This window comes from Oryzias latipes, chromosome 13 (genome assembly GCF_053564925.1).
Source record: "Oryzias latipes strain Hd-rR chromosome 13, Olatipes_Hd-rR_3.1".
Lineage (NCBI taxonomy): Eukaryota > Metazoa > Chordata > Actinopteri > Beloniformes > Adrianichthyidae > Oryzias > Oryzias latipes.
The window spans coordinates 23,710,191-23,732,890 of record NC_136249.1 but is presented as its reverse complement, the minus strand read 5'-3'; the positions used below and the strand labels follow the sequence as shown (position 1 = coordinate 23,732,890).

Sequence of the window (22,700 nt, the reverse complement as noted above, 5' to 3'; positions counted from 1 at the left end):
TGCACACACCTTTGCAAATATAAGTCTTCACATTATCTGATTGTCTCCCGTCTTCCTTCCATTGTGCATGGACCTATTTAAATTGTTGTTTTTTTTAATTCACTAAAAGTAACCTCTGCTTAACTTTTATAGAAATTTAAAATGGTATTTCTTTTGAAATTACAGCCCAGTTCTGACTTCTCTACATGTGATGTGTGAAAGCCATCTAAATCGCAGAGACAGGGAAAACCAATCACAGCGCATTACGTCATCACTCTGCACGTGAGAGAGCTATACGACTTTATTGTGCGACACACCGGTTGGAAATATACGTTTACGTTGTTTATGTTCGTTTTTATGTGCTAATCGCAAATGCACGATTAGGTCGATATTGCTGCAACACTAAACGTCTATGCGACAGCTCGCTCGCGTTTGAATTTACCTTTCGGAGCAGACTCCGCACCATTTCGGTCAATTAGGCTAATAGAAAAGCTAATCTTTCCATACATGGAAGTGTCTCGTGTGTATTTAAGTTTTTAGAAAACGATAGCAACGTTAGTTGTCGCGAATAGGATGAGTTCTCGGTTTGCAGGTGGAGGTGGTAGAAGGGGCAGAAGAGGAGGAGGTCGCGGGCACAGAGACAACAGCAGAGAGAGGTGGGACAGAGGAGGCTCGAGCTCCTTTGACCAGGAGGACCAAGGAGGAGCAAGTGGACCAAGAGACCGTCCTCCTCCGCATCTGAAGGGGCGAGAGATTGGTCTGTGGTACGCGCGGTATGGAGCAGTGAGGAGGAAACAAGCCGATCGAAGATCGGTAGGTTTTTGTGATGATTTCCCCCCACCTGTCCTAACCTCCAACCTCATTTCCCCCCAGTTTCTTTATTCATCATATTTAGTGAACTACTATCTACTAGTCTACTTTTGTTATATTCTTTGTTTTATTTTTACTTAATTCAGCAGGCCATATATTTTTTTGTCTCATTGTGATTGTGTTTTAAAAAAACAAGAAGGAAGAAAATATTCTCTTTGTTAAATTGTAATGAAAAATCGTGTTTTTGTCGCGTTCTTGTAGCATTTCTCTCACTATGGAGGACATTTTTAACGAAAATGAAGTTTAATGGAATTTCTGAGTATGTCTTTTCTCAGGAACAGTCACAAAGAGGCTGTTGGAAAAAGCTTGTAGTTGTGACGTAGAAACTACTACAGCTGCTGCACTCCGATGCATCCACTTGCAGACAAATACATCTATGTACCTCTTTGTTTTCCTCGTCTGAGCTGACATTTGGCTCTAAACTGTACGGCTGGGTAGTTCCAATGTTGCTCGCCATTTTTGCTGGACTGAATGTTAGACTGGTGCCGTTAGGGGCTTTAAGGCAGCATGACAGCCTGTAAACGGAGGGATGATGGGAAGAGGCAGTCCTGAGACCTAGAGGTGAATTTCTAACAAACTACTGCCGTGCTGCAGAAACTATGTCCTAGAAAATGAGGCTGTTCGTTTTTGGAGGTTTATTTGGCTAAAAATGGCATCATTATAATTAAAGTACCACTGGAAATGCTTTAAAAGTAGTTTCAATGATGATTGGAGTGGGACTTTAAGACATTACCTGCACAACATACAGATTTAATCTTACTTTTGTTGTAACTTTTCCCTACTAAAAAGCTTAAAATGTTAATTTACTTGTCATTTCATAAGGGAGCCGGTTTAGCTCGTGCTGGTTTGCGGCGCCTTCCGTCCCTGTTCCCTTCTCTACTTCTGTGCCGGTCCCAAGCCCGGTTGCTTTGAGAAGGTTGCGTCAGGAAGGGCATCCGGCGTAAAACATTGCCAAGTTTTCCATGCGACTCGTTCGCTGTGGCGACCCCTGATGGGAAAAGTCGAAAGAGAGACGACGACTTGTCATTTAATAACTTTTGTTTCCATTTTTTTTTTACAGAGGGCTGTGGTCCACATGGATGAGGCCAGAGAGCAGCACATCACTAGGCTGCTAAATTCTGTACAGAACGACCAGCTCGGCCCAAAAAGAGACAGTAGGGATGCAAGAGCCTCCACCTCGTACAGCAGGCAGACAGATGCAAGGGATAGTAGTCATTGGTAAGTAGACATGGATTCCAATGTTTCAGGGATATACAATAAGTATAAAGCCTTAGTTTTTGCTGCAAAATGGTGCAGGCATAAATTCAGATAGGAGTGTTTGCCCACAACTGTTCTGGATTTTTTTGAACGATCTGGTTTGAGTCAGACAGTGGCCATTATCAGCAGAAATTTAGGGTTCTAACCCATACTTCTTTGCAACATAACCTTATATACTGTTTTCTACTATATCTTTCTATTCGCTTAAATACTCTTGAAAACACCTGCCACCACTGTGAATTTTAAAGTTTAACTAATTAAGTTTAAAGAAAAGATAAAAAATTGAGTAAATTAAATCAACAGGATATCCTAAAATGACATCCAAAATAAACAGTTTGGTTTAAGATGATAAAACATATTTTTCAATTGACTTTAGATTTGCAATAAATGCTCAATTCTTTAGTTGCGATACCAAATGTCTTTAAAAAGTTTTTTTTATTTAAATGTTCATCTTCAAATTGAAACATCGTACCTCTTTAAAGGAAAAAAAAAATTAAAGGCTGCAGAGGATCCAAGCATCAATGGTGTCATGTTTTTTCTACTCCAACGTCTAACATCCTTCTCCCTCAGTTATTTTGATGGGGATCTGCCTGAAGAGGAGAAGATCAAGGCTGAAGTTAAAAGTGAGGATGAAGAGGAGGAAGACTTTACAAAATGGTAAAAAGCAAAAGATGCAACTTCCCTTAAAAATGAGATTGTAGTATTTGTCATTGCTCCAGAACACTCACTGGCCAATCTGCGTTTGCACGCTTTATTTTTATCCAGTTCCATCTCTAGGGAAACGGTAAAAGACGAGCCACCGGACAACTGGGATGGAGATGAAGAAAAGGAAGAGAAGGAGAAAAAAATAAAACAAGAAAAAGATTTGGAGTACTTGTTTCAGGAAGTAGTCAGAGACCAATCACTGGATGATTACCTGAAAAGTGACTTTCGGAATAAAACATTTGAACCAAAGTACAAAGAAATGCTGGTGAGTGCCAATTTTTGCTAAACCTTATACACAAACTTGTAAAATTCAAATAGATCTTCTAAAATAGACCTTGAGCCTTTGTAGAGTATTTATAAATGATTAAATGTTCCAAAAGGGAAATAAGTACGGTAATAATGTTAACTTTGTTCATTTGAAAGCTTTCGAGTATTTATTTATCTACAAAAAATACACAAATCAAAAATATTTTATGACTTATTTCTTATGTAATATTTAAATGGGCAGCAATAATTACAGAATTAAATAATAACTTCATTACATTTATTCACTTTTTTTAAAGAACATTGTATTTTAGCAGTAGATGTCCATAAATCATTTTTGTTTGACTCAATCTTTGTATCTATTGTCATAATTGAATGCAAACCGTGTACGTACTCATTCACTATGCTCCTGTTTGTCTTTAGAAATTTAGAGAAAAACTGCCGTCTTACAGCAAAAAAGAGGCAAGTTCTTTCCTTCATTTTTTTTTTGGGCTTTAAGCTAGTTCTCCTGATCATCATTTTGACTTGTACTATTTCTCTCCTCTATTCCTCGTCGTGCTTTCTTTGTCGGGCTCCTGCTTTCTTCTACGTTCCTGTCCACAGGATCTGGTGGAACTCATAAACTCCAACCGGGTTCTGGTGGTGAGCGGGGAGACCGGGTGTGGGAAAACCACTCAGGTGACCCAGTTCATCCTGGATGACTACATCAACAGGGGCGTGGGCTCTTTGTGTCGTGTTGTGTGCACGCAGCCTCGCCGCATCAGCGCCATCTCGGTAGGCTCTGAGCTTCAGATGAAATGTGCTGCTCATACATGAAGTGGGTTGTAGTTTTCTTTCAACATAGATGATTGTTGGCTGACAGGTAGCTGAGCGTGTGGCTGCTGAGAGGGGAGAGAGCGTGGGGAATGGGAATTCTTGTGGTTACCAAATCCGCCTGCAGAGGTAACGGACTCCCTTATTTTTTTTTAACTGATGCATGAAGTGGAGCTTCAGAATGTGGTTTAACCAGACTATTTGTGTCATCCGCTGTCCGAAATAAGTTTAGTGGTTTTCAAACCAAAACAAATACAGAAATGTTGGAAGAAAAGGTTGCACCTAAGTGTGAGACTGTTCATCCTTTTCCTGTAACTTCCTCCACAGTTTGATGGTTACATTTTCTCCATTTAGACGAGATTTGTTAAACTAACCTAAAAAAACCAGAAGTATATGCTTGTAAATGTAAAGTTCCATAAGCTTTAATGCTTCTGTGGAGACAACATAATGATTTTAGTGTCTATAAGTTGATTTAGATTCCGTCGGTTGTGATTCCTTTGTAAGAGAAAGCTTAAAGACTTATCAGATAGAGTTTGACCAACACTGCAGGTCAGATTTACCCCAGTGATCTAATTGACAGCTCTGTGAAGAAAGCATTTATTTTGGACAGTTTGGACCATTTCAACATGTAATCTGGCTGTAAATACAGAATTGAATGTAAAAAAAGTGGAAATAATTGTGAATGATTTAAAAGTAAACGATTAACTTTCTGTTATCTGGAACTGCCTCACAGCAGATGGAACAAAAATGTTAATGTTTTTGAAGTTGAATGGGATCGAAACAACAGATGGATATTGATATAGGCAGAAAAACTGGAGCAGAAGCAAGCAGATAGCTAAGAGTGAAGCGTGTGCAATAAACTGAAAGCAATGGTGTGCAATACAGAACGGAGTTTGTGAGTGTGTGAAACGCTTGCAGTACAAGAGGAGAAAATAGACAAGTGGGGCGTGCAGAAGGAAAATTGATATAGGACGTTAAGAGGAAGTTGATTGCAACTCTCAAAGAAATAGGATAGAAAATGAATCCTTAGACGAAACTAAATAACAGTTTTCAAAGATTTCATTTCTTTTCTTGTACTTTTATAATCTGCATCTCCACCAGACTTTGATTTTTTCTATTGTAGCCTGTAGAACAAGATGAAAAATGAAGACTATAGATGTCTATAAACTTAGACGAAGCAACTCAAAAAGGACTCTGAGCTGTGATGAAATCTGCAGCCGCTCTTTCCTTGCTCAGTGTTACAGTCGCTGATGAAACCATGGGAGTCTGACGTGGCATTATGCAAAACCTCCTTTGTTAAACTAATGATGTCCCCAACTTTTCCCACATGGCAAACTCTTTCTAAAACTTCTTTTTTCAACTCTTTCTTTTTTGAGAAGACAATTTCTAATGAAGCTGAATACATAATGGCTGATCCATTTCAATGAAGTTTGAAAACCTGGACTAGCAGTCTTTACAAGTATTTTGTGTTCTTACTTTCAGTTGCTTACTTAATAAATTATATATACACATAATGTCTATATATGTATGTACGTATTACATTTTTTTAATATATTTATATATATATATATATATATATATATATATATATATATATATATATATATATATATATATATATATATATATATATATATATATATATATTAACATTTGCTCCATATAAGTAATTGGCTCTTATTCTTTCACTTTCTGTGTGCATATATTGTTTTTGTTGTTCATATTTATATTACTACCACAAGAGGTTTATGACATTTTATTAATTTGTTTGGTTCAGTGAGGCTGTAGGCAGGATGCTTTAGACACTGCTGTATTTATTAAAGCTTTATTGAATCTGCATTTAACAAAACCATAACAGTTTTAATTACATTTGAAAGCCTTTTCATGCAAAGAATGAAGTAAAAAAACAAAACAAAAAAGCTATTGTATTCCTTTTTACTGCATTTTAATTACGTTTATTCATCTTTAGACACGTATAACAATAAAACGGTTTTGTTTAATCTTGGAAAATAGACCATTTTTGGAAATGGAATGCATTTTTTTAATCCTTTTATTTGTGTGATTTGAAAAATGTAATTTCCGTTTTTTTCTCTTTTTTTTTTATTCCTCTTTCACATTTCACAGCCGGTTACCACGGAGACAAGGTTCAATCCTGTACTGTACAACAGGCATCATTCTTCAGTGGCTGCGCTCGGATCCGTGAGTCTGATCCCCCACCCCTGGCTTTCCTCACCGCATCATCTGGCTGCCCCTTCTTCTGAGCGAGTGTCTCCATCCTGTTTGTCCTGCCTTTGTGTTGCTCTGTTTCGTCCCCAGTGAGACCCGTCCAGCTTTGCTGGTGAAGGAACAATCATTAGTATGGCTCTGTTCTCTCAGGCCGGAAAAAATGAAGACGCATGTCTATGGGGGAAAACATACTCCGACTATAGGACAACGTTGTTCTTTGCCCTCATATTACTCTTCATCTGTGTTATTTTTTATAAATTGGTATTTAGTGCAGCAAGTCATTTCAAGACTTCAGCTGTCTGACAGAAAAAAAAAAACATACAGAAAGTAAGTGACCCAGCAGCTGGCTTACAAGTTCACAATTTCTGCTGGTTGATTGCTGTGTTTTTGATTGAAACTGTGCTCTGTCCTTTTAACACGTTATCATCTCCCACAGAGCAAGTCCAGCAGAGCAAATCCATACAATTTTACATGCTGCCGGGCATGTACCATTTCCCAATAGAACTCATAAATCTCAAAATTCAGCCATGTCCCTGTTAAAGTGTAATAGTTACAAACAACCCTTTCACACCACAAACACTTTCACTGATTATACGCCACAATGCAACTTAGCGGCATGAAGGGGTTAAATTTAGAGACATGTCTTTACAAACGATGAGAAAAAGAGAGAGAGAGATTTAGAGAAGGACTGCAGATTTATTCATCTTTAAAAAGTAAAATCAATAAAAGAAAATAATACTAAGCTTAAAAAAATGAAATATTTCCTAGTTGTAATTATGTGCAATTGGACTTTAGGAAGTACAGCTCACCAAGTCCAAATCAGACAAACATAAGTTTAAAAATGTGCTTTTGGTTATAATCAGTGACCATATTTTCGTTCACTTTAAGCAGTTGCTTACAGGAGCAATATCTTGAAGTCGCTCACCTAAAGCTTGATTTGTTGTTTAGGACACTTTCTAGCATCAGTCATTTGGTTTTGGATGAGATTCATGAGAGGAACCTCCAGTCGGACGTCTTGCTCATCATCGTCAAGGACTTACTTCGAATGCGAGATGACCTCAAAGTCATCCTCATGAGTGCCACGCTTAACGCGGAAAAGTTTTCAAAATATTTCGGTGAGGAATTTACCAAATATAACATTGAACTGTGTTCAACGAGAAAGAGTGTTCTTATTTTGACGTTATTCTTTCCTCAGACAATTGCCCAATGATCCACATCCCTGGTCTGACATTCCCAGTGGAAGAGTTCCTGCTGGAAGATGTTGTAGAGATGATTAGGTAGAACAAGGCTGTTTTTACACTTAAAAGCAGCTGTATCTGGTTTTTCAAGAGTTATTTGGTCTTTTCTTCCAGGTATCGTCCCCAGAATCAGGACCGTCGTCCAGCCTGGAAGAGGGGCTTTTGGCAAGGCCGCCAACTCAGATCTGAGAAGGAGGCAAAAGAGGCCGAATACAAGGAGAGCTGGCCCTGTTATGCACGCACACTGCAGGGAAGGTGAGCTGGTGGGAGCAGTAAGACAGCAGCTGCCAGGTTGACAAATGCATTTATGAGAACTGAGGATTGGTTTGTGACGTTCACATTTGACAGCAATCAAATCCTTTTGGCTCGTTTCACAAAAAAGGAGCTTGCACAGATAAACTATTGCTACAGAGGATCATCTTCTCTGACATCTGTAGTCCTATTAATCTTTAAAGCTTTTGAATCACATTTCTTGCTTTTTAAATGTGGAACAGATACTCTGACAGCACCATCCAGACCTTAGAGGTTTTGGACAGCGATGACAAGATTGATCTGGAGCTGATCTTGGCACTGATCTGTCATATTGTGCGCAGTGAGGAGGTGAGTTCAATCTTTTCTCTGGTTTCTCTGCTGCCAGGAATGTAATTTTTTTTTCCTTTTTTTTTTTTTTTTTTAAGAAAGTAAATTTGTAGAAGAAGATTACTTTCCAGGCACCTTGTTTTTCTGGTATTAGCAGTCTTCCAGTCACTAACTTTTTTTCTTGAGGATTTTCCAATGTATGTTTCCTGACACCGTCAGTTTGATCAAAGGCAGGAAGCAGTGGTCCATGTGGAAGATGGTTTGATATTACATGAAGGTTATTGGATGGATGTCCAAGCCGGCAAAAGGAAACAACTGCAGCAAAGAAACAGAACTAACTTTTAAAGAGAGGTCTTTTTAATCCTAAAATTGGATCCTGGCAGCAGATCTGTGCTAATGGGGGACCGAGTGGTCTTCAAGTTTGTTCTTTTCTACTTTCCCAATTCTTACCAAGTTTCTTTGTTTTAAATTTGGTGTTATTTCAGCATGGAGCTCACATAAATATGATTAACAGCAGCAGTGAGCAAAACCTTTAGTCAATATTAAGAGAAGAATAATGATGGTTGGGGCAACGTTTCACCTCAGAAGCTAAGACTGAAGGAAATGAAGTATTTGCCCCATTCCACTATTTCTTTTAATTCTCAAGTGTTGTTTTTGATTTTTGGTTGCAGTTTGTTGCAATTGTTCTGTGAACAAACACACCGGGGGGGGGGGGCAGAGTATAAAAGAGAGACCCAGGACAGACGAGTAACTAACCAGGACAGACAGGGTAATTATCTCCTCCTATATGAAGCCGTATCTCCATCAGTCATGGATACACTCAGCCACTCAGCCAGCTGATTTGCCGTGACATTGTCAAATGGCTGGGAGGGAGCCGGCTCATTCGCCATGACTGTGTTCTGAAGCGAGGGTACGGTCGGCTGCCAGGCTTTCAACTGCGCTGATTGGTTAATTATATTGAAAAGGTCTGTGATTACACACCTAGAAGCTGCATTGCAAGGATAGTGCAGGTCTGTATGAAGAGGGGAGGGGTTGATGGTTTTTTTGTCCTATAGATAGCTATTCAACCCCGGCTTGGTTTTTTGGTAAAGCCAAAACAGTATGTAGGGATTGCTGCAGGCACAGTGCTTGTATCTTCTCATCTTCCTGACATGCATGCATTAACACACATGTGGGTGTTTGATAATTAGATTTAATTATCAAGGAGACATTCTGAAGTTCTGACATTAAAAGTAGCTTTGGAGCCCCAAAGCTACTTTTAATGTCAGAACTTCGGCTCCTTTTTTACATCTAGTCATGAAGCGAAGAAGTGTAAAATTGGAAATAATATAAAAGTTTGTAAAACTTTAAGATCCTTTAAGAGCTGTTTTTTATTGTTTAAAAGCCCACTCCGATCATCTTTTGATCTATTTTAAAAGTGTTCCCAGTGGTCTTTTAATTATGATTATGCCATTTTTAGGCAAATCAAAAACATGAAACGTTTTCTAGGTTAGGGTTTCTGCAGAGCGGTATTAGTTCATTAGAACCGCCAACAGTCTTATTGTGGGTGGAACCCGCCGGGTATTTTTTCATCTGCTCCTGATTCACAATGATTTCAATAAAGAAATATTCAGGGATGCAATTTTCAGCTTAACTTCCATATAATGTCCACCATTATCAGAAAAATGCCACATGTTAAAAACACAATTTTCATCAGAGTGGATCTTTAATCCTCGTTGCCTCTGTATCTGTGTTAATATTTTAGCCACACAAAATTCTTACAAAATAAGTGTTTCAGAGTTTAGTGATTTCATAGGAAGAAAATAGTAAACCTGAAGATAAAGCAGAGAGGTTAGGAACACAAAAAAAGAGTTCACATACCAATCTGTGATTTGGGAATAGAAACATTCAAATATTGTCTGGTCCAAAAAATGATTTGCATCAGACATCTTAATTTCATTTCCATTCATTTTATGCATCATGCAAAGAAAGAATTCCCAAGAAATGAAAAAAGTTTAAGTTAAAGGAAATGATTAAAGTGGATTGGCACAAAGAAAACAGATGTTGGGTAAAAATACTAACATGGCATTTCTAATCTCCAACAAATGCTTAAACATACACGATACCAAGACTCAAAAAAAATTCAATCAATATGCAAATCAGGATTATTTTTGTTTAACTCCAAAATCTAAATCTTGTTTGATAAAGTATCTGTATTAGCAATGCCTCGTCTCCCATCTGGTCTGTTCAAGGCTTCTATCTCATCTGTAAAATGTTCAGACTTCTGCATCAATCCAAGCTTTTTAGGAGTCAATGGAAGCTGCTTTTGCTCTGGGAGTTTAGAATTCTTCTTTTTATCGCAGCTGGTCTTTGCAGGAGTTTTGCAAAATGTGTCTCCAGCTTCAGAGGTTTTGTCTTATCAATAAGCTATCCCAACCAGATGGGAAAATGGGAGTTTGGTTCAAACAAAAAAAAAACAACAAAACAAGGCTATTCTTCAATCGAATAATATTGAGTCTACTGAAATATCTGATCATTATCTGAGTGGTTGCTAAACAATTTTTGTCAAGATGATCCACCATTGGACTAACATGTTTAGATTTCTCCCCAAAAAGACACTGCTCTGCATCTATTCCACCTTATTCATTAAGTTTTATAGTTTACATCTAAGAAGTTTGTTCTCCAAAATGAATTAAAAAAATTGGGTACTGTGCAGACCAAGGCTCTCCAATAGTCACACTTCCATAGTTCTTTTGTATATATGTGATTACCACCTGTTATGTGAGTTTTGTGGGCCTGTAAACGTGCTCATTCTACTGCGGTGACTGACAGCTCAACGTGGAAGTCTTGTTATCTCAACAAGCGTTGGTGCATCTGTGCTGTTTTTGAGTTCCTAATTAGCTTTTTTTTTCTTCCTCTTATGAGTCAATCAAATGTTCGTATGAAGCAGTGTCTGCTCTGTGGAGAAGATGTGTTTTTGTCACGTTGACGTCAGGCCACTTGTGTGGAGGTTGGAAGCTGAGGGCATCGTCTCTGAATGAACTCTGCTCTCCCAAGGACTCAAACACCTTGTTCCGTGGGTGGTGTTATGTGTTTTGTCGTCACTGTTTGCAGTTCCTTTCTGTATGTTTTTTCGCTGTCTGTTTTTAAAAAATTGGATCTGTTGTTTGCAAGCTAATTTTTTTGTTGTTTTTTTTTTTTGTAGGAAGGAGCCATCTTGGTTTTCCTACCCGGCTGGGACAACATTAGCGGTCTTAACGACCTGCTGATGGCTCAGACCATGTTTAGATCTGGTACAAACATAAAAACACACAAACACCCACAATACTTAGGGGTTATATTGATTTATTTTAAGGTTGTCTCTTGGATTTAGCAAAGTAAATAGATAACAGTCTCCTGGTCTCCTGGATGTTCTAGTTTTTGACTTTTTATTGGAAGACATTTGTGGAAGAGATGATGGTAATCAGCTGAAAATGCTGACATCAAACAGTGAAAACAGCTGCTAACTAAACTAACATTTGGTTAGGAGCGGTTCAGCACATTATTTCATAACTACAGGAGCAGCAGCAGCAGAAGTCATGCATGACTATGGTAAAGAGTGAAAGCTTAAGCAAAGGGAATAAAGAGTTCTGCAGCCATAATAGTACTCTTGTCAGTGAGGCCTATTGGAGAAATAAAGGCTTTAACTTGCTTGGGGGAATATAGATTGAACTGTGCTGCAATGGAAAAAGATCAGATGGTCTAATGAGTCCGGATGGAACGTGTTCCAGAATGATGGGCACCTCAGGTGAAGAAGAAGGCCGGTTGAAGTGATCCACCCGTCATACCTGGAGGCTGGAGTCTAACTGAGTGATGTTAGGATCTGGGGTTACTGCAATTAGTTACACGATTATTCAAACACAGATAAAAATAATTAATAAATAAAAATGAATGCAGCTTTTTTGTTGTTGTAAATATTATGTGCAGTTTGAAGGAACCATCTCTCCATTTTTTTGTCCTTGTTTCAGATCGGTTTGTTATCATCCCTCTGCACTCCCTCATGCCCACGGTGAATCAAACACAGGTCGGTGCGCTGTTCTTGTTGTTGTTTTTTTTTCCACATTCTCTGACTCTGTGAACATCCAAACGATTCTGCTGTGATCTCTTCAAAATCAAAGATGAAGTTTCATCATGATCTTTACCCGCTTTCAGGTTTTCAAAAGGCCTCCACCTGGAGTTCGAAAGATTGTAATCGCTACTAACATAGCTGAGACGAGGTGTGTATTGACTAGCTGTTACCTGCATTTTTTAACTTTATAAGATGCATTCTTTGAGACCCGCTCCAGCAAAAGTGATGTTTTTACATGTTCTCGTGGCCATTTTCCGAGGATAGAGGAAAAAAAGAAAAAAAAGCTTAAAATGGCATTTTTGACTGTTTTTTTATTCAAATCATTGTGAACCAGGAGCAGACGACAAAATACCATTTAAAAATATGACTTATTTACGTACTTTGTACTGTAGAAACTATGCTGCTCCCTGCTCTGCTCCATTCTGATTCATCCACTAGTAGCTTCAATATTGCACGCTCTTTTTAATGCACCACTAACGTTGTAAGCTGTAAGCTAGTGGGGGAGCACTTTAAAAAGAGAGCTGTCATTTATCGGTGATGGGAAGGGGGGGGTGGGGTTGCTTCCCATCAGTGGTCCTGCCCACAACTCATAAGGGGAATTTCTGATGAACTACTGCTGATCTGCAGAAACTATGTCCTGAAACCATAGTTTAAAAAAAAACTTTTTTTAAAACAGCATAATCATATTTAAAAGATTACTAAACGCTTTGAAGTTAGCTCAATGATTGGAGTGGGTCTTTAAAGCACAAAGGGAAGGCTGTGTGTGAGTTTTAACGTGGCAAATTTAATGTTCATTAGCTTACGTTCATCAGATTGAAAACAAATGCTGTCATACTGGTTTAGAAGGGAAACTAACAGGTACCGTAGTTTGTTTCACAAAATGAGGTAAATATTACTCCTTTAAATGGAGAAATAAAACTCTGCTAATATTTGAAGAATTGAAGCTTAATGTTGTTGTCTGGTTACTTAAAAGTGTTTCACTTTTTTTGTCTCCTTTTGTCTCTGCTCTCCTCCTCCCAGCATCACCATAGATGACGTTGTGTACGTGATCGACGGCGGGAAGATTAAGGAAACCAACTTCGACACCAACAACAACATCAGCACAATGACGGCTGAGTGGGTTAGTCTAGCCAATGCCAAGCAAAGGAAAGGACGTGCAGGCAGGTGTGTGTAAACACGGCGGCTTTTTCTGATCTATTTTTAATGAGCCAGCGCCTCTGGCATGATACTAATAGTTTTTGTTTCATTAGAGTTCAGCGTTGGCCGCCCTCATTGGCCCTCTCCTTGCTGGTTTGCTTTTGTACACACAGAGGCGATGCACAGTCACTCCCAGGTTTTTCCCAGTCTGCAGCTTCAGACGTCTGTTCTGTTAGATAGCTCTGACATCAAAGTGCAGCGAGGCCCAATTAGCAGGAGCTACTTGCACCATGCAGTTTCATCCCACTGATTTCTCAAATTAAGCCCTTGTCGCTGGACTGCTATAACATGTAATCTTTTCTGTCCGTCTCCCTGAACTCTCCTCTTCTTTCCACAAACCCAGAGTGTGTCCAGGAAAGTGCTATCACCTGTACAATGGGCTCAGGGCCAGCCTGCTGGATGCATATCAGTTACCTGAAATTATGAGGACGCCATTGGAGGAGCTCTGCTTGCAGATAAAGGTAGTAAAAGGGGTCAAAAGATGGGGGCGGGGGTTTCCTCACAATCAGGTCTATGTGTTTTTGTGCTCTGCACCGAAATGGAGCCTCTCATGTCAAGAGAGCGTTACTCTCCAACACTTTTTGCCTTTTCTGCACCGATATAATCACTTCACTCTTTGGCCTGGTTCTCCTCGTTCGCCGGCTCCTTTTAAAAACCACGCACTTCACTTGGGAATATTTGAATCACTGCTAATGGAACAAGGAGCCAAAGTTCATTCAGATCTAGTGTAGTGCAGTGATTGTTCCAGTGGCTGTGCAGCATGTGCATCTACCAGCGCCTTACTTAAACGGTTTTAAGTTGGCGCCTCACATTTTTTATTAGAGCTAGTGGGCGAGAGGCTGCCAAATGCATCAAAGCAAGAGAAACACTAATGGCTGACTCAAACACACACATATCAGTGTCTTTCAGCCCTGCAGTACAAAAGTCTGAGTTTGTTGTGGAAATGAACGCACACAATTGGCTCTTATTGGTTTTGTTCCATTCTCTGCTGTTAAGCCCCTAAGGTGAAAAAATAACACAACAGCACAATCAAAAAGCAGTGTATTGTAAATTATGAGCATCTTCTTTTTGAATTGAGAATAATATGTTGCTTTCTTTGTAGATATTAAAGCTCGGGTCTATAGGTCGATTCCTAGAGAAAGCCCTGGACCGCCCTACTGAGGAAGCTGTCAACCTCGCCATCAAGAACCTCAGAGATCTGGTAAGAGTGAAGAGGAGATTTCTGATTACATTATAGATTAAACCAGATGAAGAATTGAATAAAACTGTGGTTTACCAATGAGTTTTTGGTCTACTAAAAGGATAAATAGTAAAAAAAGGAAATGAAGCAAAACATCACCAAGGTGGAACAAAAAAAACATGGATCTGTAGTTATTTCTGCCATTTAGCTGTTAACCTTTTAACATCAGAGCTTTAGCTCCAGGGTTAACACTCTTTTGACTTCCGTAACTCTTCAACCGTTTACTCAGTTAACATATTTTCACCAGGTTCTGAAGCGGAGAAAAGCAGCCTCGTGCTGGTATTCAACACTTTGATAAAGTCTCTGCACAATCAGCGCAAATCAGCTGATTCTGTTGCAGAGAAAAACGGCTTTGCACCGTTATGCAACACTTTACTTTATGCTTTGCATATACATCAGAATCAGTTGATTTATGGCGATTGCGTAAATAATCAAAGATTTACGGTATGTCAAAGATTGTGGTGTTATTTAGGTGTCACAGTCGACATCGGCGGGGTTAAAGCGTCAATCAGAGCTAAGCACCCATATAAAGCATGTGCGGCTTTACTTTTACCTAAAATTAGAAATGCTCATTTGTTCTGTTTGGTATCAGATTTTCTTTGAGAAAAAAAAAACAGACATGTGGAAACAAACATTGCATGTGAACAAAAAGTAGTTTATTTTTTCTTGTGATATTGTGATCAAAATGTGTCAGAATGCCCTGGACCATACAGAGAATCTGACACCATTGGGTTTCCACTTGGCCCGTCTCCCGGTGGAGCCTCACATTGGGAAGCTGATCCTGTTTGGTGCTCTGCTGGGATGCCTGGACCCTGTTCTCACCATCGCTGCTTCTCTCAGCTTCAAAGACCCGTTCTTCATACCCCTGGTAGAGTGCTGACTATACAGACATGAAAGCTTCTCCTGCAGCAGCACACAGAGGCCTGAAATGTGTTGCTTCTGTCCTTTTTTCTCTCTGTACAAATCATCCTGAATGTGTTTGTCTCTCTTAGGGTAAAGAAAAGATGGCCGACATGAGGAGAAGAACCCTGTCCAGGAACTCTAAAAGTGACCACCTCACCATTGTCTATGCCTTTCAGGTAACTGTTTGCCTTTCTTTTCCTTCATTTTCTGTATGAATGGATCTTGTTTTCATGCATTATGAATCATCTGGTAGGGCTGGGAAGACGCTAAACGGCGTGGTGGCAGGTATGAGAGGGAGTACTGCTGGGACAACTTCCTGTCAGCCAACACTCTCCAGGTGAGTCAGGTTGACTGCAAACAAATATTGTTGTGAAGCTACGTGCACACCTTGCATGTGATGTGCATTCAAGATCGCGCTAAACGGGCATACTAGCACATGTACTTACAGTTGGAATAGGCCTGCGAAATATCGAAGCAGTGCAAATGTCAGGAATCTTGCTCCAGGCTTTTTCTTTAACAGCTTTAACCGATATATAAAAGATTTGGTCCGGTCAGACACAAACCGCAATTATTAATTTTTCCTTCATGATCACTTTTCAGATGGTTGTACTTCTGTGTTTTGAAAAGGAGCCGAGTCTCTGATTGGTCAAAGTATGACCCAGTTTAGCACACGTAGAACCGACAAACACACTTAAAAACATGCATAGCAACACGTGAAAGCGAGAGTTTTGAACATAGCAGCCCAAAACAAGCCTATTTTCTCATTTGCATAGACTTTTCATTGGAAGTGGTCACTTAAACGCGTGTTTCCGAGTCCAATGTGGAAAAAAAACTCAACAAAACTTCCAAACGCTAAGTTTTGGCTTGTATTTATTATAGATGAATTATTTTCTTCTCTTTTATTAGATGATTCATAACATGAAGAGCCAGTTTGCTGAACATCTCAAGCATACAGGCTTTGTCAGCAGCAAAGACCCAAAAGATCCTGAATCCAACATTAACTCGGGTAAAAAAGATGAAACATTTCTGTTTCTTTCTTTTGAATCTCATCCTGTGATTCTGTGCTCAGTCGATTTTTTGTTTTTATCTTTTATGTGTTAACTTCAGACAACGAGAAGCTAATCAAAGCAGTGATCGTAGCCGGGCTGTATCCGAAGGTGGCCACCATTAGACCGTCTCACAGCAAGAAGAGGCCGGGGTGAGTCAGCGCGTTCTGGGGAAACGCACGCTTTAGAGTGTTCCTAACAAATAAGCCTCTCAGTGCAGCCATTAATCAGACCTAGCAAGTAATGAGTTCTGCGAGAATATTATGACAGTTACCTGGAGCTGAGCGGTTAGGAAAAGAAAACTGTCAAAAAGCGAGGCACTTGTGCAGCTCAGGATCAATGCAGTCATCATGAAATTGCCCCAAGGCAGCTGTCATAGGCAGCGGCTGTGACCTGTGTGCACAAGTCTGAGGCGCACAACAGAGGCGCTTCCTCTCACAGCAGGCCTGTCATTTTAGCCCACGCTTCTCTCCGAGAGCTTTCGACCAGGTGCACGCCAAACTTCTCGGTTTTGTCTCCTTTGCATGTATGAATCTCAACACTAGTCAGTGTCGCCTGGTTATGGTCTGGACAGCAACTGTAATAAATGGAAGAAATTAAAAGCAATTATGTTCATTTCACATAATCATTGACTTGTATTTTTACCATATCAGTAATCTTTCAGAGGCAAATGTGCTTTTTCTGTTGAATCTCACACGGTTTTGGGGAAAAACCACACGCCTTCATGTTATTTGTCGACTGCGATCCCACTTAAGTTCTCTTTGGTGGAATGACAGGATGCATTTGAGGTGAATTACATTAACAGTATAAAAGCATCTAATGGGGTATTTTTGGAGATGCTCTGAGCCAATCTGCCAAAATTTATTCTGAGTAATTTTTTAAACAGAAATGCTCCCCCTCTCATGCTAAGCACTTAAATGCAGCATTACAACGGGGAAAAACTCCAGCTTGTTGACCTCAATAAATAAGAAGGGCATAACAAGTACGCAGCCATTGTGCTGGCACTTAACTGTTGTGGGAAATTAAACACTCTACCCTTGCTTTGGATGTATGTTGTTAAATGTGATTCAGAGAATATACCAAAACAAGCTAACTTTTTGCTAACACGTTTTTTTTCTTTCTTTCTTTCTTTTCCTTTCATTTGTTGCGATCTTGAGCACAAGGCACATCCCATCATGCACCAGAAGAACCAAGACAGAAATCTTCTATAAAAGTTGAAGAAAATCCACCCAAATTTCAAAATAAAACACCTAATGCCATTTCTGTGTACAGCAGGGAAAAACACATCTGTTCCCCTTAAAGTCCCGATCCTGTCTTCTTTTGATCTATTGTTAAATCATTCCCAGTGGTCTTTTAAGTATGATTATGTCATTCTTTGGCAAAATTAAAAAAAAACTTTTAGGTTCTAAAAGCAAATTTGAATGCAAATAGGTGGCTGAACACTTTCCTTAGCGGAGCCACCCTAAGATCTATACTGCCTTTAATAATGACATTAAATGTTTTTTTTTTTCTAAGAACAATTTGGCCAACAATACATTGATCAATTTTCTTTTAATTTAGGTGTCATAGTGAAGTTTTTCTTCTTAGTAATACCTCACTATGATGATATTTGGAGAGACCATTATAGATCAAAGTTTCTTTTCAACTCTTAAGGCAGATTATAGTTTTCTTTTGGTTTGAAATGACTTTTCTAAAGGTCTTTCATGCAGGCTTAATTGGCTCGTCTCAGCAGTGGCTTGTTTATAGTCGTCATTAGAAAAGAGCAGATGATGCAATTTTCAAAGCTTTTTAATTATGTATAGTCCTTAAACCTTTCTCCAACTATCAGCGGCCACAGGCTCCTCTAAGCTTCTATCCACCTCTCTGCGAAGGAGGCTAATTAGAGCCCTTTAAAGGAGGATTTTTTATTTATTTTTCTTTTTTTTTGCATGAATGTTTCTCAAGGTTGTAATGTACAAGACAAAAAGCAGCCAAGTTCCTCTCATTCTGTTTTTAAATGGATGGAATTAGTCGAATAAAGATGTTAAGTGTGTTGAAACACTTCCTGTGATAATTAAATGTTTGGAACAAAAAACTCTTGTTTGGAAAAGTGGATCGATTACTGTACTTCTATAGAAGAATCTATTTAATTTAAGTATACTGTCCTAGAGTATTCATGCCAAAAGCCTTTCCAATCATCTCTTCATTATGCTTACTATGGCGTTTATTGATACTTTATCCCACAATGGGGAAATTCTTCTCCGCATTTGACCCAGCACCCCCACTGGGTGATGTTAATTGCTCACCAGTGATATGGTAACTGCTCCCAGTACCATTGTTTATTCCCCTCCGGGAATTGAACCCTGGATTCCTGCGTGGCAGCCTTCTACCTTACCAACCGAGCTACCCAGCCGCAAAATTAAAAAAAATATTCTATTTTTGGACATGGGAGCCAGTTTAGCTCGTGCTGGTTTGCGGCGCCTTCCGTCCGTGAAACCCGGGTTCGACTCCGGGCTGCTCCCTGTTCCCTTCTCTACCCTTGCCGGTTCCAAGCCCGGTTTGAGAAGGTTGCGTCAGGAAGGGCATCCGGCGTAAAACATTGCCAAATTTACCATGCGACTTGTTCGCTGTGGCGACCCCTGATGGGAGAAGCCGAAAGTGGGAGAAGATTCTATTTTTGGACATAGTTTCTGCAGAGCAGCAGAAGTTCCTAAAAAATTTGCCTGTGAGTTGTTGGCGGGACTGTACGCGTAGAGCAACCCCGCCCCGCTTCTCTTCCCCGCTATGTTTTTTCACTCACCAGCTAGCTTACAGCCCCTCACAACGCCAACCTAACCTTACTGGTGCAACAAAAATGGTGAGCAGTATTGGAGCTGTCCAGTCATACAGGTTTGGTCCAGATTCCAGCTCAGACGGGGAAAACTAAGGCGTTCATGGATCTAATTGTCTGCAAGTGGATGCATCAGAATGGAGCAGAGCAGAGAGCTCGTCGCCCACCCAGCATATTCAATCACAAATACGCTCTTTTTAAACAGCATTTTTTTATCTGCTCCTTATTCATGCTTTGGATAAAGAAATGCAACTTTAAGCTTAATTTTCTTAATATACGTCCTCCATTATGATAGCAATGCCACAATTTAGAATTTCTTTCTTTCATTTGTTTTTTTTTTTTTCCGCTAAGCTTTTTGCATTCACAGGCTTATTCTGTGGAGTGGAATAAAAAGCTCCTTCTTTGTGATTTCTTTCTTTTTTTCGGTGGTAGGTTTGGCGTAAATCTTGTTGTTTTTGTCACGGCAGACAGAATTTTAAGCAAGAGTCCACGCATCTAAGAAGGTATCTCTTCTTCCTCAGGGTGAAGGTTTACACCCAGGCTGACGGGAAGGTGAACATCCACCCCAAATCTGTCAACGCTGAAGAGAAGGAGTTCAACTACACATGGCTCATTTATCACCTGAAGATGAAAACAAGCAGTGTAAGGAAAGAACTTTGGTTTCCGCGGTGTGAATCTTGAGCATTTCCACATTGGAGCGTGTTTTTCACGTGGATAGAGGCACCTGTGGATGCAGGTTGGCGGTGGTGTTACAACAGCTTTGCACTTAATGAATATTTGATTAAAGCGCCGCCTTTCAACTCCCTCCAAAGGCTCTCATGCTTCAAAGCCTCCACACACAATGTGAAAAGGTGTTGGCGGCGGGGTGGCGGGTCAGTGCCGATCCCTGACTGCAGCGCTCGCTGCCTCCATCCTCTCTTTTTTTTTTCTTTTTTTCCATCCTCATCCTCTCTCCTCCATTCTCCCTTTGTTCTTTCCGTCCGTATAAGAGGCTCCATTCTGCAGAAAACCGCTTTCATGTTTTTCTGATTGCCGCCTCTCCCGTCTTCTCACTTTACTGCTTTTGTCCTGACGAAAAAAGGCTGTTTTTTTTCTTTCTGCATTTCATCACAACTGTTGTGGGGTTTAAAAGCTTTTGCTTTTCTCGCGCACAATGCCGAGCGCTTGTGCCTAGAAAAGTAAGAAATTCAAAGTGCAGGCTAGTCAAGGTTATTTGTTCTCAGCAAAAAAAGGAAGCTGACGGCTTCGGCTGTTGGTTTAAAAAGGGAAGGAAAAAAAAGGGAATCTTTGTGCGGAGTGACGTTTTCTTCTATCTTCTCTGACGCACTTGCCCGTGGGGGTTCTTCACATTACACAGTCACGGCACAAATACAGTTGTTTCAGCTATCACCTTGATTTTTTATTTTTTTTATTTCTTTCTTTCCTGGTCAAGTCCTCCTACATCTGTCTGCATCTCTGTGACGGCACTGAGCGGAAATAGCTTCTGTTTGACGTATGTCCTTTACCTCACGGTAACCTCCTTCCTGCTCAAACGGAAGGTGGAGCAATTAAAAAAACTTTATTGATCCCGTTAGAGACACTTTTTTTCTTTTTTTGCAGCAACTGATGACGGGTCTAACATGGTTATGTGAAGTAGAATCATTTAAAAAGTTTTAGAATTACAAGACTTTAAGAAAAAAAATTAAACCACTTTGGATTTATAAATCATTATAATTCACAGATTTAAATTATTTTCGTTTCAGTTTGACCAGCAGGGTTTAAAAATTTGTGGCACAGAGGTGAGCGACTGTGTTAAATGGAAAAAAAAATGAATTTCCTATAATTGAATGACTATAGAAATTTGTAATGAAGAGTTTGTTTGTTTGACTGTTATGACCTATATTTTTTCAATGATTTCCCACATTTTAATAAAGGTTAGATGTAATGCTTTAAAGTCCTGCCCCGATACTCTTTGATCTGTTCTGAAAGTGTCCCCACTGGTCTTTTATTTTGTTTTTGGGAGCGTTTTTAGACAAAATTAAAAAAAAATGCTCTGTTTTCTAGGACCTAGTTTCTAGTGCCTCTGAGGTGTGGGCAGGACTGTCGGGGCGGAGCAACCCTGCCCCTTTCCGGGAAGCCTGTGGCCCACCCAGCGTCACAAATGATCTTTTTTTCAAACAACATTTTTCTGTGTGCTCCGGATTCACAACAATTTGAATAAAGAAATACTCAGAATTGGAATTTTGAGCTCAATTTTCTTTACATGTGTCTGTCGTCAAACACGACATTGGAGTGGGTTTTAATAAAGGTTAGTTGTAGTGAAATACCTCAAAAATTGAAAAAAAATAGAATTTTTGGAAGTCAAAGTAAAGCATTCTAAGTAAGCAGTTTTTCTTTTTGTTGTTTGTGATTGCTCCAACTCCTTTACACAAGCATCTGTCAGTGAAGCGAGTGAACCGATGGAAAGGAGAGTAACACATTAGTGAGATTCACAAACAGGGCAAGATGACATTTCTGCTAACACTAGAGGCACTGAAACACATTTCAAAGCAGCACAGCCTCTCCTCACTAATGGGACACTTTCAGCCCACACCAGAGTAGCTGTCAGATACGGTGTGTCATAATGACGCCGCTCCCTGCCACTGAACGTGTTAATCTATCGTAATACTCCCGTTGTTGCCTGCTAGACTCATCTCTGTCCCCCGCAGATCTTCCTGTACGACTGCACAGAGGTGTCCCCGTTCTCGCTGCTTTTCTTTGGGGGGGACATCACCATCCAGAAAGATGAGGACCAGGAGACCATCGCTGTGGATAAGTGGATCGTCTTCAGGTCCCCAGCTCGCATAGCTCACCTTGTCAAGGTTAAACATTTGCTTAAGTCCCATCAAATAAGTTCTTTTTTATTTTTAATAACGCTAATTTCTCATCCTTCTGCGCTCCACAGAGTTTAAAGAGAGAACTTGACTCGCTGCTGCAGGAGAAAATCAGCAATCCAGCCCCTGTGGACTGGCAGAACCGTCAGTCCAAAGACTGCGCTGTCATCACCGCCATCATAGACCTCATCACCACCCAGGAGAGGGCCGCGGGCAGCAGTGGGAGGACGTGGGCGTCCGCCCCCAAAGGACAGCACATTTACTTCAATGATGCTGATGACGACGATGATTAAAGGTGGCCTGGAAAAGACTGCCAGCATCCTGAGACTCCAAGTTTGGCTGGGACATTTCGAATAAGCAGCTGGTGTCTTTGATTTAAATTTTAGTTCTAGAGTTCTGCTGAAGGTCAAACAGAGGACTGGAAAAAAATCTACATGTAGTCTGCACTTGAACTAGTTCCATTTGTCCTTCAATTCGCTTGTTTATTATTTTGCACGGACCAATCTGTATTTAGACAAACCTGTGGTCTTTTTTGTTTTGGAAAGTTTTTTTTATGTTGGCTTATTGAATGACTTAAAAATATACTTTCATGTTTTCCTTTTAGTTGTTTTTTTAAATCTTCGTAAAAAACACCT

At 39.9% G+C, this 22,700-nt stretch overlaps 1 protein-coding gene across 1 annotated transcript; it reads left to right on the top strand.

The window, feature by feature from the left end:
• The first annotated feature begins 257 nt into the window (after window positions 1-257).
• On the top strand, window positions 258-22,668 carry dhx36 (DEAH (Asp-Glu-Ala-His) box polypeptide 36). The gene is made up of 26 exons (XM_004075618.4): window positions 258-792; window positions 1,910-2,067; window positions 2,677-2,763; window positions 2,872-3,076; window positions 3,499-3,537; window positions 3,679-3,849; window positions 3,938-4,017; window positions 6,013-6,087; window positions 7,063-7,229; window positions 7,310-7,391; window positions 7,467-7,607; window positions 7,847-7,952; window positions 11,116-11,203; window positions 11,918-11,973; window positions 12,102-12,166; window positions 13,039-13,182; window positions 13,559-13,676; window positions 14,318-14,416; window positions 15,150-15,323; window positions 15,448-15,534; window positions 15,612-15,695; window positions 16,265-16,364; window positions 16,466-16,556; window positions 19,735-19,855; window positions 21,901-22,053; window positions 22,137-22,668. Exons 1-26 carry the CDS (start codon window positions 553-555, stop codon window positions 22,356-22,358), a joined length of 3,153 nt encoding a protein of 1,050 aa, XP_004075666.1. The 5' UTR covers window positions 258-552; the 3' UTR covers window positions 22,359-22,668.
• Window positions 22,669-22,700: the final 32 nt, after the last annotated feature.

What these genes read in the sequence shown, in the direction of transcription:
- dhx36 (XM_004075618.4), top strand. Translation starts at nt 553, where the DNA reads ATGAGTTCTCGGTTTGCAGGTGGAGGTGGTAGAAGGGGCAGAAGAGGA. An exon ending in TGAAGATGAAAACAAGCAGT is followed by an intron (nt 19,856 to 21,900) that starts GTAAGGAAAGAA and finishes TGTCCCCCGCAG; the next exon opens with ATCTTCCTGTACGACTGCAC. An exon ending in GCATAGCTCACCTTGTCAAG is followed by an intron (nt 22,054 to 22,136) that starts GTTAAACATTTG and finishes TGCGCTCCACAG; the next exon opens with AGTTTAAAGAGAGAACTTGA.